Raw genomic sequence first — 12,311 nt, forward strand, 5'->3', positions numbered from 1 at the left:
CCTGTGTGAGATTACAGATATCCACAGCAGAAAAAAACGGTGATACCTATGAGGATGTGCAGCCTAAAGATGAGTGTCACGCTGCCATCAGTGGTTGGAGCTCTTTAGGCTCTTATGTTGGCAAACAGCAGTTGTAGGATGGAAGGGGAAGCAAATATCAAGCTTTTATCTGGAACAAATTGTTCTATTAAAAATGAGATTATCCCAAGCAAGGTACAGCAGAAGGCAGAGTTACTGTGGCAAGCTGACAATGTTTTCTCCCTCTTGTTTTCTTTGCTTTGAGAAGAAAGAGCCTTAACTCTGTTTTGGACTTCTTGGTGGTGGGAGGATGTATGGTTTTCATGGAAAAAGTTACTCATCGTAGCCCAAACCCTGTTTTCATTAGTAAGGGAATGTCATTTTCTCTTAGGAAATCCAGCTGCTATTGGATTAAAGCTTCCATTCAGAGGTCTTCCATGCTCTGTAAAAAATGCAAATGGAGTCAGGCGGTGCGGGAGGGATGTGCGATGTTCCCGGGGCGCATTCAGGATGAAACCAGGAACATCTGGAGTTGGTTCAGCTGGCTGTCTTAGGCAGACCTCGCTGCTGGGGTGGGTTTGATGCATGAGAAGAGGCTCCACCCCTTTAGCTGATGTTCCCACATGATTAAAAAGTATCTCAAGGATAGCTTGCAGTCTGCTTTCAGCTCTCTTGGGTGTTTTAAGGCAAATTGGATTGGAAAGGAGCTGCTGGTGTCATCCCAACCTCGCCATGGGTGGCAGGGCGTGCTGGGGATGGGTACTGCTGAGTGTGGAGGGCAGCACGTCAGGGCAGAGCAATGTGTCCTTGCAGGGAGAAAACCAAAACAAATAGGGCTGCAGCCATTTTTCTTTACCTCTTCCAGCCAGCACAGAAATCCAGACCTTCCTCAGGATCTTCTCTCTCCTAGCAGCTACCAGGAGAGCTTTACTTTGAGTGGCATGGATTAATCTGGGGACATATTCTTTCCTCTGAGAGTCAAAACACACACTTTGTTATGCCCTCAGACAATGAACGAGCCACGCCAGGCTGGATTTGGGTAACTTTGTGCGAAGCCACAACCTGCCTTATTTGGAGCTGGACTTGAGCACAGAGCGGCTTTCGTGACTTTTCTGCATTGCCAGCGTTTGGAGAACCTCAGGCTGGCCCTAGTGCAGGAGGGATGAGGGACTGTGCCAGTGGGGAAGTTGCATTGGTTGTTGTGGGAGAAGTGTTAAAAGCTGACTACTTTGGTGGCAGACTGGGGAAAAGCAAAGATTTCCCTTCCTCTCCAGGAGCTGATGGGGATTTTCTCCGTCTGATAGTGGAAAAACCCCAAGAGCAGCTTGTCCTGTGAGTTTGGAACAAATGGTGTGGGTTTACCCCAGCTTTGATGGAACTCCTGTAAAAGTCTTGTGGCTGGGATTTATAGAAATGAGCAAGGAGGAAACCACCAGCAGAGCTCCCAAGAGGGAAAGCCAGGCTCCCATCAGAAGCCTGTCTTGCAGATCCCAGTCCTCCTGTGTTCCTTTTTGTGCTTGCACAACTGGAGACTTCGCACTTTTACTGAAAAAGTCTTGCCTTGTTTTTGTTTTGTTTGTTTGTTTTTTTTTAATGTGACCTTCATGGTGCCTTACATGCCTGTAGCTGACCTGATTCAGACCTTTTTAGAAAAAGCATGTTTCTACTTCTGTGCCCTTTTGTAGTTATCTTCCCTTTTTTAAGATGAATGGCTTCAAGGATTTAGGACACTCAAAATTAAATTAGCATTTGAACAGGTACTTTCAGCTTTTCACAGCAGTGATATTGAATTCTTAAGGGTGTGGATTTTTTTCCAGGTGTTTATAATTTTTCCCCTCTCTCTTATGCTTTTAAATGGACAGGGGATGTCACAAAGAACACAATGAGTCCTGCAGGAAATGCTCTACCTCAAGGTCCTCTCAGTGACACCTTCCCTGCTGTAGTGCCCCATATCTGCTCCCATCTTCCGCTGCCATTCCCAGCCCCTCTGTGAAAGAGAAAACAGTGAGGAAGTCAGTCATAAAACTTCCCATTGTTTGTACATAAATATCCCAGTGGCTGAGTTGACGTCCCATGCGCAGAACATCTCCTCCCACATCTGGAGTGTGTTTTTGTCCCTGCCCTGGTCAGTCCTACGTCTCAGTGTGCACCCATGTATGTGGCTACGCTGCTCTTCTGCTGTTGGACAGCATGGCCAAGGCAGCAGTCTTGGCCTGGAGGCCCCCAAAAGTGGTGTGATGGTGCCTTGGCCCGAACCCATGCCTTGCTCTGCTTCAATTCCTGTATTAGGACATTAAGGAAAGCCCTGTGTGCCAGGGGAACACTAGGTGTGTTTGACTGGAAGCCTGGATGGGAAGTCGTGTGCATGCAAGACTTGGGGGCAGAGAGGAAAAATTCCCGCACTTTCTGTTTGTACCTCACAGAGAAATGGAATGGGATGATAACAGCCCATTGGAAAAAGGGAGTAATTGGGGCTGATCCTGACTTCTGTTGAAAAGCTCTCCTAAAAATCTTAGTGGCATGTCTCCTTCTTCTTGGGTAAGGCCGAGCCTTCCATTTAAGTGGCATAATAAAATACCTCTTGGGAAAGAAATCTCCCGCAAGAACTGGAAAGGGCTTTGCACATCCCCAGAATGAGGGGTCTTCTCATAAAGCAGGGAAGGTGATACGGCCTATGATCTGTGGGGCACAAAGCATGTTGCAGGGGTGGGATGATGGTTAGAAAGGATGTTCTTGTATATTTGTGGGAAGATGAAAAGCAAGTCTGCTCCCACCAAAAAACTGCGAGTCTGGGTCCGATGTGGCTGGAACAGTGGGTAACCCTTGCTTCCCTCTGTTTTCTCCCCAGCTGGCTGGAGGCATCATCCTGGGAGTGGCCCTGTGGCTCCGCCATGACTCGCAGACAACAAATATCCTGTACCTGCAGCTGGGGGACAAGCAGGCCCCCAACACCTTCTACGTTGGTGAGTAGCTGTGGGGGTGCTGGTGGTGCTGCTTCGGTGTTGTGCCCCAGGGTGGGCTGCAGTGTACCCAAAAGCAGGGCGGAAAGCTCCAGGTGAGCATCAAGGAGGTCACAGTAAAAATACCTCCTGCTGCCCTCGTACTCTCCAAAATATCCCCTGCTGTGCCAGCCAAAGCCTTCGATAAATGTTGGCCGTGGCCCGAGCGCAGAGTCCAAATCCACATCAGCTGAAAACGCAAAAAGACGTGTTGTGGTGTAATGGGTTTTCTCCAGAGCACATTTGGGAAGAGGGGGGACTTCTTGGAAGCGTGTCTCGTTTCCTATCCAAAGGGATGTAAAAGCAGCCGACAGAGTGCCTGGCAGTAGAAAGTGAAGCTTGGTGAGCATGTGACTCATGTTCTCCAGGAGGGGCAGGTGGAGCCTCTGTGCGCTACGATTAAGCTTAGCATGATTTTTGTTAATTTGACAGCATGCTGGCATGCTGGAAGCTGAAACCCCCGGTTTTTCCCCTGTTCTCCAATGATCCCTCACAGACAAGGGGGAGCAGCTTGCAGGAGGGGCTGGCTGCCAGTCAGGAGCTGGCTTGGAGCACAGGCTGACGGGGCTGGGAACATCATCTGATCCAATGTCCTGTTCTCACCTGTAGCTAAAATTACTTTCTGGAAAGGGTTTTCCTTTGCGTTTCCCTGCTTGCCCATGAAACAGCATGCCTGAGCCCTCTCCCTGCCCGTCCCTGGTTACAGAAGGTGTTCCTGCTGTAAATAGCTGTGAGTTTTTCTGTCTTGCTGTCTCTCCTGCCTCACACCCAGAGCTCTATTTGCAGCATTTCCCCTTTGTAGATCTCATAAGAAGTTAAATTCTCTCCTTTCCAGGAGCCAGTCCAAACCTCTCCTTCTTTTGGGGGGGCTAACAACTGATATCTCCCTAGGTAACACTTTCTCCCTAAACCTGGGGGACCTGGAGTGTGGGGCACAGTCCTTCCCTCCTGCCTGTTGAGTATCTTTTACTCTTCCACTCCTTTTTATTTTGTCTTTGTCCTCGGCCTTCGCTGTTTAGAAGGAGTTGGGGAAGGACTGTGGGTCACACCACCGCACTGACTTTCCAACACCCGTGAGCAGCCCATGATTTGAGACTGGCTGTCTTTTTAAAGTTCTATTCAGCAACAGATTGGCCTGGATTCCTTCTGGCAGCTGTAATTTCCATGCAGTAATAACAGCAGAGCATTTCTTTCAGTTGCTGCCTTTCCCTGCCAGACCTCTGGAGTCTGAAGGCTGGGATTTCTTTTTGCTTCCCCCCCAACCCTGCTCCACTCCCCCACCCCCCCTTTTTCCTCTCTCCTACAAGTGATATTCCTTCCTTTTTCTCCTCTGGTGTGCAATATACACATGTACACAATGTTCCTGCTTTTGGGAATGGGAACTTCTCTGGGCTTGGCCTCCAGAGCTCTGTTGTTTTCTTTTTCCTTTGCAAACCACTTTTTGGTGTCTGGCACAGGGCGCTGGTCCCGGGATTTGTCAGGAGGCTTTTAAAGGCCAGCCAGGCTTTGCTGCAGTGCTGCAGGAACACGGGGAAGCAATAAACACTGTCCAAGGAGGAAAACTTCTATCATAGGGTGTGTACTGAGTGAGAAAGGGAAGTAGGAAAGCAGAGACTTGGCATCTCTTGGTTTCTTTTTGTGTCCTTTCCCCTGCCCCAAAGTTGGAGCTGTTTCTTAAAGGCTATTTTTCCAGTGTGTCTGTGTGTTATGGGAGAGTAAAAATAATGGATTTGAGGGTGATGGGGAAATGGGAGAAAGAGGCTGTGGCGAGCAGGGAAGTTACAGAGTACCAGGCATGACACTTGAGGCTCCAGCAGGAGCAGGAGTAGAGGAGCAGTCCTTGCCCTCAACTCCCAGACAGGACCATCTCAGCAGTCACCCTGTTAGCCCCTAGGGCACAGGCAGCGGTTCCCCTGCTCGCCTTTCCAGCCACAGGGAAGGGGCTCTGCGGGCTGGGGTTTCCCACAAGCACTACCCCTCCTCCCCAGCACTTTGGCATTGCATGCAGCGAGTTGTCTTGTGGGCTGGCTTGGGAGGTTATTAAACAGGCCCTTGTTCACAGGCTTTTCCTCAGCACGGCGTGCAAACCATCTGATCCCCTAACCACTTGTTGCAGTCTTGGCTTTTGACACTTCCATTTTGGCTGTGGATCCAGTGCTCCAGCAAATGCTTTAACTCCTTCAGGACTGTAAATAAATCCCAGTGCCAGGGATGAGGATAGCTGGAGCACCTTAGTTCCATGCTTTCATAACTGTAAAGGAAAATACTTGTTCTTCATCTGAGCTTGGCTTATGGTCTGATACGCACTTACTTGCTTTATTTGAAATTCAGAAACCAAAATCCTTCTTGCTCTTGGATAACACTGTGTCTGGAATGCTTTGTCTGTCTGGAGGCTGGGAAGGTGTTAGTCACAAGGCCGAAAACATCCTTCAGGATAGCTAGAGGCATTGATAAGTTGCTAACAACTGGTTAACCGCTTCTCAGATATTTACTGATCCTATACATTAAAGTACCATTGAAAAAAACCCAAACAAACAACAAAACTGTGATTCAGTGTCTTAGGAGAGCCCATAGAAGAAGGCTGAGCTGGTCTCTCTCTGCAGACACCGGTACAAATTGGAGCAGTTCTGAACTCTCCACAATAAGTTAGTGCTGTGGTGTCGCTGGTTTTAAGAGCACCTGGGGATCTTGAAGAGGCAAGTGACTCTGGACTTACTGCTTTTGCCCTTTCTTGGTGGGATGACAAGTGGGAGGAAAAAGCTAGGTTCCCTGTCCTTCAAACATTTGGTTATGTGATGCCTGGAGATGGCTGTTGTGGGTGAAATGCTTTGAGGAGGGCAGGAATAAAAACCTCAGCTCTTGTTTGCCTTAGACCCACACCCCACGGTTTCCCACTTCCCCCTTGCTGGGCTGCCTGTGTGCTGGGAGCATCACTGGGTTCTCGTCCCTGCTGCTGCCCTTCCTGTGCTTTCCCTCAAGCTGCCTAGCGAGGAATGGAGCACAGCAGCTGGATGGTCTCGGCTCCACTCTCTCCTGCCAGATCCAAAATAGGAAATCTGCCTCCAGCTGCTCACAGCAAGTGACAGGGCAACACGACCTGTGGCTCTAATTAGCTCGGCCCTGGGAGTGTGGCCAGCCACGATGAGGAGTGCAAAAGTGTCCTGAGCTGGGCTGTGGTTTCCTACTTAGCTTTTGGGGTGAGGAAGGGGTTAGTTTTGCTTCCATCTAGGTCTTTTGTGTTTTATTAGTAAATCCTCTGCTGGGTAGTGTCTCCTCCCTGGAGCATGGTGGCACAGGGGAGGGGTGTGAGGTTTCAGACAGGCCTACAGCAGTGGGCTAAGCTTGGCCATTGAGCCTGCTGCCACCGCTGCCTCTCCCTGTCATCCTGCTGGGTGTCACTGTCCCAACAGAAAGGCAAGAGAGGTTTTTTTTTTTGGTGGGGGAGTTCCCTAGGTAATGTTGATCCAGCTCCCAAGCCAGTCAGGCAGCAAAGCCTGAGGGAGGCAGGTGGGGCACAGCTGAGAGCAGCAGTGGCCTGGGACTAAGGTGGTGAATGTGCCTGTGAGCGCTACTGAGGCGTGGAAGGGACACCGGCTAATGGGAACACAGGCTCTCTCAGGAGGTGAATCAGACTGTCTTCACCATCCTCCTCGGAACAAATACAATCCAGGATAATGATTTCTGCCCTGGAAACAAGTTCAAGCTGCTTTTCATGCAGACTGGTCTAGAATCAATGGGCCAGAAAGCACAGGGAGGCTTTGAAGTCTTTCTTACAAGTGAGTACTTATCTGAGTTGAACTGAAGCTTTCATGGTTGTCTTCAGGATTTTGGAAGTCCTGTCATGAGGTTTTGCTGGGCTCAGGGAAATCTGACCCTTGCAGAGAGGAGGGTCTGCTAAGTGGCAGTGCATAGGGTAGGGATGGGGACAGCTCTCAGAGCTCTTTCCCCAGGTGTGCCCATTGTCCTTACAGCGCATGAGGATGCCTTGGCCACTCTTGCCATGGGTCCCAGACATGCCCAGCAGTGCAGAGCATTCCAGCTTATCACTGAGACAGACTTGTGTTGGCTAAATGGTTGTGGAGGAGCTGTCCCTTCTATCCATAACTTAATTAGCCTTTTTAGCTAATTTAGCTTAATTAGCCTTTTCAGTGGTGTAGGCTGGAGCAGCAGAGAGTGGGCCAGAAAAGCAGTGATTTCTGGGGTTTCAGGGAGATTTTCATTGCAGAGGGGGCTCAGCAGAGCTCCAGTGTGTTGAAAAGGCTCTAGAGGTCCACAGTGCTCCAGTGGCTGTGCACCTGCCATGAGCAATGAGAAGGTCTTGGTTTCTGTTCCTGCTCCAATCCTTGTCCCCATCCCTCTGGAAACGATAGGCATCTTTTAGAGATGGTGCCAACTTCCGTACGTGATGGGGTTAGACTCAACAGCACATCTTTTGCTGAACTCTTTGTGAAAGGACTAGAGAAGAGCCTGAGGCTCCTGGTTTGTAGGTTCTGTAATAAACACCAGGGAAAAACCACCTTCAGCTCTGGCATGAGGCACTGCAGGGATCCCTGTGGATGCACACAGCTGGTTCAGGACTGGTTTCTTCTCTCACCCATTTGTGCTCTACTTTTTCAAGGCCCCCTGTGTTGGAGATTTTCCACCAGACACATGAGCTGTCGCCAGGCTTGCGTGCTTGGCAGTGGAGACCAAGGTCTGCATTTGGCCTTGAACCACATGAGCAAAATGGATTATTTAAAAAATAATATATGTGTGGATTTTTAGAAGTACATGCATTTTTCTGTCTTGGAAATAAACTTACTTACAGTTGAGGACAATTTAATTATTTAGTCCCTTAAAGAAAAAAAAACCAAAAGCTGAGATTTACTTGTTCTAGATTTTCCTCTAATCACCGTCTGATCAACTCCTTCAATAACACTGGAATTCTTTTTAAAATAGTAGTTTTAAGGCAAAACACTTTTTTAGTACTTTCCTTTCTGGCTTACATCATGTAACTGAGAGTACAATTTTTGGTTTTTTTTGTATTCTTATCACAGAATTCAATTTCTATTAAGAAAGCAACATGTTATTTCATTGCATTTCCATTTGATTTCCATTTAATTGTAATTCATTCTACCTTTGTTGTGATCAAGTCAACTCTGCAGACTAAAACTGGTTATGACTTTAAAAATACATTAGTACCATCAGGTTATTTTGGGTTCAGATCTATCCAACTACAGCTAATGTAGTTGTTCTTCTCCTTTGTCCCCTCCCATTGGCTTTGCTGCCCTGGACCTGTGCCAGAGGTGGCTCCTTGCTCTGCAGAGCTGTTTAAACCTGTAGCTTTGGCAGTTTTCCTTAGAAAACCTCCACCATGTTTAAAGCATGCAAAGCCTACAAGGAACCCTCCAGTGGGATTTGTGCTCTCTTAGTGGGTGGGACCCCAGGGCACATTGAAATGTCCAGAAGCGCTCTAGGCTGGGGCAGCAGAGGATGGGCCAGTGTATTCCAGCCTGGCTCTCCTGTGCTGTGCCACCTTTGTCCATGCCAGTCCTGGAGATGTGCCATGGACTTCCTCCCAGCTTTTGTAGGTATGCTGACTTTACAAAACTTAAATCTCCTTCCTGGGAGGTTTCCTGGGTAGGCAGAGGAGAAGAAACGTGACTGTGGACCTCTGTGGAGGGGATTTGGGTATAAGTGTGCGCACACGAGGACATTCTTTGGGGCTTTCCCCACCATCCCTTTGTTTTTCTGACAGAGAGGTGCCCATGGCTTCTTCTTGCCTTGTTCTTGCAGATGAGGGCAGCATGTCCAGGCTTTCATCTCCCCATGAGAGCTCTCCATGCTTTGTGATCCTATTGCTCCATCTGGAAGTCATTAGCAGCTACAGAGCAGCAATGTTTTCCTTGGGAAAGGGGGTGGAGGGGAATGGAGGGGCTTCCCACTTGTCATCTTCCAGCAAACCCTCTCTTTTTCCAGCCCCCCTCTCTCTCACCCCACTTTCAAGAAAGCGCTGCCAGCTCTGCTGGGCCAATTCCACTGGGCAACTGGACAAAAATGCCTAGGATATCCTCCTCTGCTGGCTGGCTCGCGCAGCCATCTTTTTCCTGCCTCAACCCTGCCCTGGAGGGACTTTCCACTCCCTGCCTGTATCGTGCCCCCGAGCTGCAAGGAAGAACATCATGGTCATTTCTTTGGCTACAGGGAAGAGTGTTCTTCCACGATGGATGGTGTGGAGTAGGAGGGAGTCTCCCTGCCGTTGTCTGATGGTCCCACCCTTCCCTGCAGCTGCAGTGGTGATGAGCCCAGTGATGTTCAGCATCTCCAGGCCAGGAGCAACAGCAGGGTGGCACTGAAGCCTCCCTCCTTTCCTCAGAGGCTTGCAAAACTCTTGGATGAGCAGAGTCTCCCCGCAGGAGCCTGCTGGGAGAATAAACATCTCTCTTTCCTCTGCTCTCAGCCCCTTTTTAAAGCCCATCCCATGGGGAGGGCAGGCACAGCTTGAAGAGCTGCCTGGCTTTCCCAGGAAGCATTGTGTCATGCTGAGGGGGGATTTCTTATTTGATTTCTTTTTTGTCTTTTGGAAATATTGCCACGGTGACCTGGGGGCAGTGACTGGCTTCCATTAGACTAGTGAGTTAAAGATGCTGGGAGAGGATTGAAATGAGGGGAGAAGTAGGGTGCTGTCCAGGAATGCCCATGCCTGGAGCTGCCCAGCATCTCTGACAGGGATGGCGGGGCATGGGAGGAGAGCTGGCCAGGGCTGGCCTGCTCCCTGCTTGTTTTAGAGGGATGCTCCTGTGCTTGTTCCTCCTTTTATTTGTTTTTTTATCGTGTCCTTTTTTTAAGACTGTTTATTTCTTCTTGTTTTCTTTACTTCTCAGCAGGGACAGGACGTGGTTTTACAACCCTGCAGGCACCAGCTATGCTGCTTTAATGCCAAAGCAAGTACTGACACTGAATAGTACCTTTTTCTCTCGCTTCCCTGCTGCCACACTGAGCATCCTGCTTCCTACCTGGCCTGCAGGTAAAGGGCCCTCCATGGAAGCATCATCTGCTTGAGCTGGGAGCTAAGCTGGCCTCTTGGCTGCTTTTTATCCCTTTCCCACCTAGGACTAAACCAAGAGAAGTGCTCAATTACTGTCAGTTCCCTGGCTCTGATGTTTGGGGGCTTTCCTAAAGCTTTATGAGATCCCTGCAGCCCGAAGCAGCACATGCCCTGTTGTACTGGGGAAAGGGGGATAGTGTTTGGTCCACTGCTGCTGCTTTTTCTCATCATGTCCTGATGCTCTTGAGTGAAGAGATCATATCATGGTTCCTGTGTTCCTGCTTTGAATTCAGATGAGGAGGTGAAGCTAAGAGTGGTTGAACTCTCTCCTAAAGCTTTCTGCTCAAAGGCTTCATCTCAAAAGGAGAAGAGGACTCCAGGCAGTATTGACACCACTCCTCTGACTTCCCCAACTCCAAGATACTGGTCCTGAGGCTCACAGCTTGCTTTGGTGTGTGGCTGGGTATGTGTGGCGGTCGTAGCAATGTTTCTTGTTTGTCATGGAGGTGCCTTGGTACCATGAACACCTGTACATGATTTGCTCTCTGTACCTGCTGCTGCAGCTCCAGCTGTTCCCAGGGTTATGTACTGCTGCTGTGTGAGGGGGCAGCATGGCTGTGGGCACTGCAGCTTGCAGTTTATTCCTCTCTCATTTTACTTTTTGTTTACGGCAAACAGCGCTGCTTCTTGTAAAACCCCTGAGAAAGGTGCAATAAAAATGAGCTGGGAAGTGGCGTGTGAAAGGCAGATGGAGCCTTGCTCACGCCAAATTGTGCCAGTTTGGGTGGAGCCCTGAAGGAGCAAATAGCGTTTTAGTCATGAGTTCCTCACCCGGGAGAGGATTTTAGAGGTTAACCAGTCTCTGATGCTTACACAGAGGAGGGGAAGGCTTGTGAGGAGTTTCCTCTGACTTTGAGGAGGATAATGTGCTGTTCAGGATAGGGATGACAGGTGCCTTGCTCACAGACACGGAGCCTAAAACCACACTAGGCGTCATCGTCCTGTGTGCCAAGAATGAAAGCAAAGATGTGTCAGGCTGCTTTCTGGGAAAAGGGCTTGGTCGTTCCAGTCTGTGCCGTGATTGCTGTGAAATAGTCCCCCAGCTGCCTGGTACCCAGTCTGGAAGTGGAGACCTCCCCACCAGCCCCATTCCTTGAGGGGAGGGATGGGTGTGGAAAGCAAACACCATTCAAGCATGTGGTTGGGCACTTGGATTGCCTTCCTTTGCTTTCTCAGCCTTCAGCATGGCATTTTTGTGGAGAAACACCACTGGCATTCCTCATACAAGATGCTATTGTTGCAGTAAATATTTTGTGCTTGTTTTTAAATAAACTCTGGAGCAGAGTCCTGCCCTGCTGCCTCCCAGGAGAGGCTGTTGTGCTGTGGCCCTTGGTAACAAAAGGCGACTCCATAATGGCTGCTTGTTTGTGCCTGGGAATGAAGCTGGCCTTTATTCCAGAAACCTTCCAGGGTTTCCTTGTGGTTTGCCAAGATCAGACCGCTCATCGCTGCCCTCTCCCCCGCCTGGCTGCGCGTTCCTGCCGCTCCCACCGCACTGCTCGCATCCGCTGGGCTCCGGTCAGGAAGCTGCACGTGGTGCACATCTTCCCTCCCCTCCTTTCCTTCTTGCTGTTTCCTCACTTCACAGCGGTGCTGGCTCTGATGAGGAGCTGCTGAAGTGAGAGCAGGGAGAGAAGCGGGAAGCTTCACTTGACAGTCCAAGGTCTGCACAGCCTGCCTGGGGTGGGAGTTCAGCAGGTCAGGATTGGTCTTGTTTTTTTGAAGCTGCCAGAAATCTCAGGAGGAAGCAAGTACAGAGGTCACTGGAAAACTTCTCTGAAACAGCAACTGTCTGTGTTTCTTCTTAGTTTTCTCCATCAGTTGAGGTTCTCACTGGGCCTTCATTTCCTAGTTTTCAGAGCAAAACTTTCCTAGCCACCAGTGGGTCCTGTGTTCTCCTGATGATCTCAATATCAGGAAAACATTTTTTACAGTGAGAACAATCATTCACTGGAAAAACCTCCCCAGGGACATGATAAGAGTCCCTATCACTGGAGGTTTTCAAGATACAATCGGGCAGGATTCTGGATAGTGCCACCTAAGGTTCCCATTCTCTTGAAAGGTTGGACCAAGTGATCATTTGAGGTCCCTTCAACCTGGGTTGCTCTATAACTGTGATCTCCTGGCAATATTTGTTCAGCCTAGAAGGTGCCTTCAGTGTTTATTTTTAAAAAATTGAGAATAAAACCTTCTGTCTGTGGTGACTT

General features: G+C 49.3%; 1 protein-coding gene across 1 annotated transcript in view; it reads left to right on the forward strand.

Moving 5' to 3' along the window:
- CD81 (CD81 molecule) overlaps positions 1–12,311 on the forward strand; it is a 33,271-nt gene that overhangs the window by 7,525 nt on the left and 13,435 nt on the right. The window contains exon 2 of the mRNA XM_032111043.1: positions 2,867–2,981. Within this exon, the coding sequence (XP_031966934.1) occupies positions 2,867–2,981 (115 nt within the window). The remainder of the gene's footprint in view (positions 1–2,866; positions 2,982–12,311) is intronic.

The sequence above is a fragment of the Corvus moneduloides genome, chromosome 6, assembly GCF_009650955.1.
Source record: "Corvus moneduloides isolate bCorMon1 chromosome 6, bCorMon1.pri, whole genome shotgun sequence".
Lineage (NCBI taxonomy): Eukaryota > Metazoa > Chordata > Aves > Passeriformes > Corvidae > Corvus > Corvus moneduloides.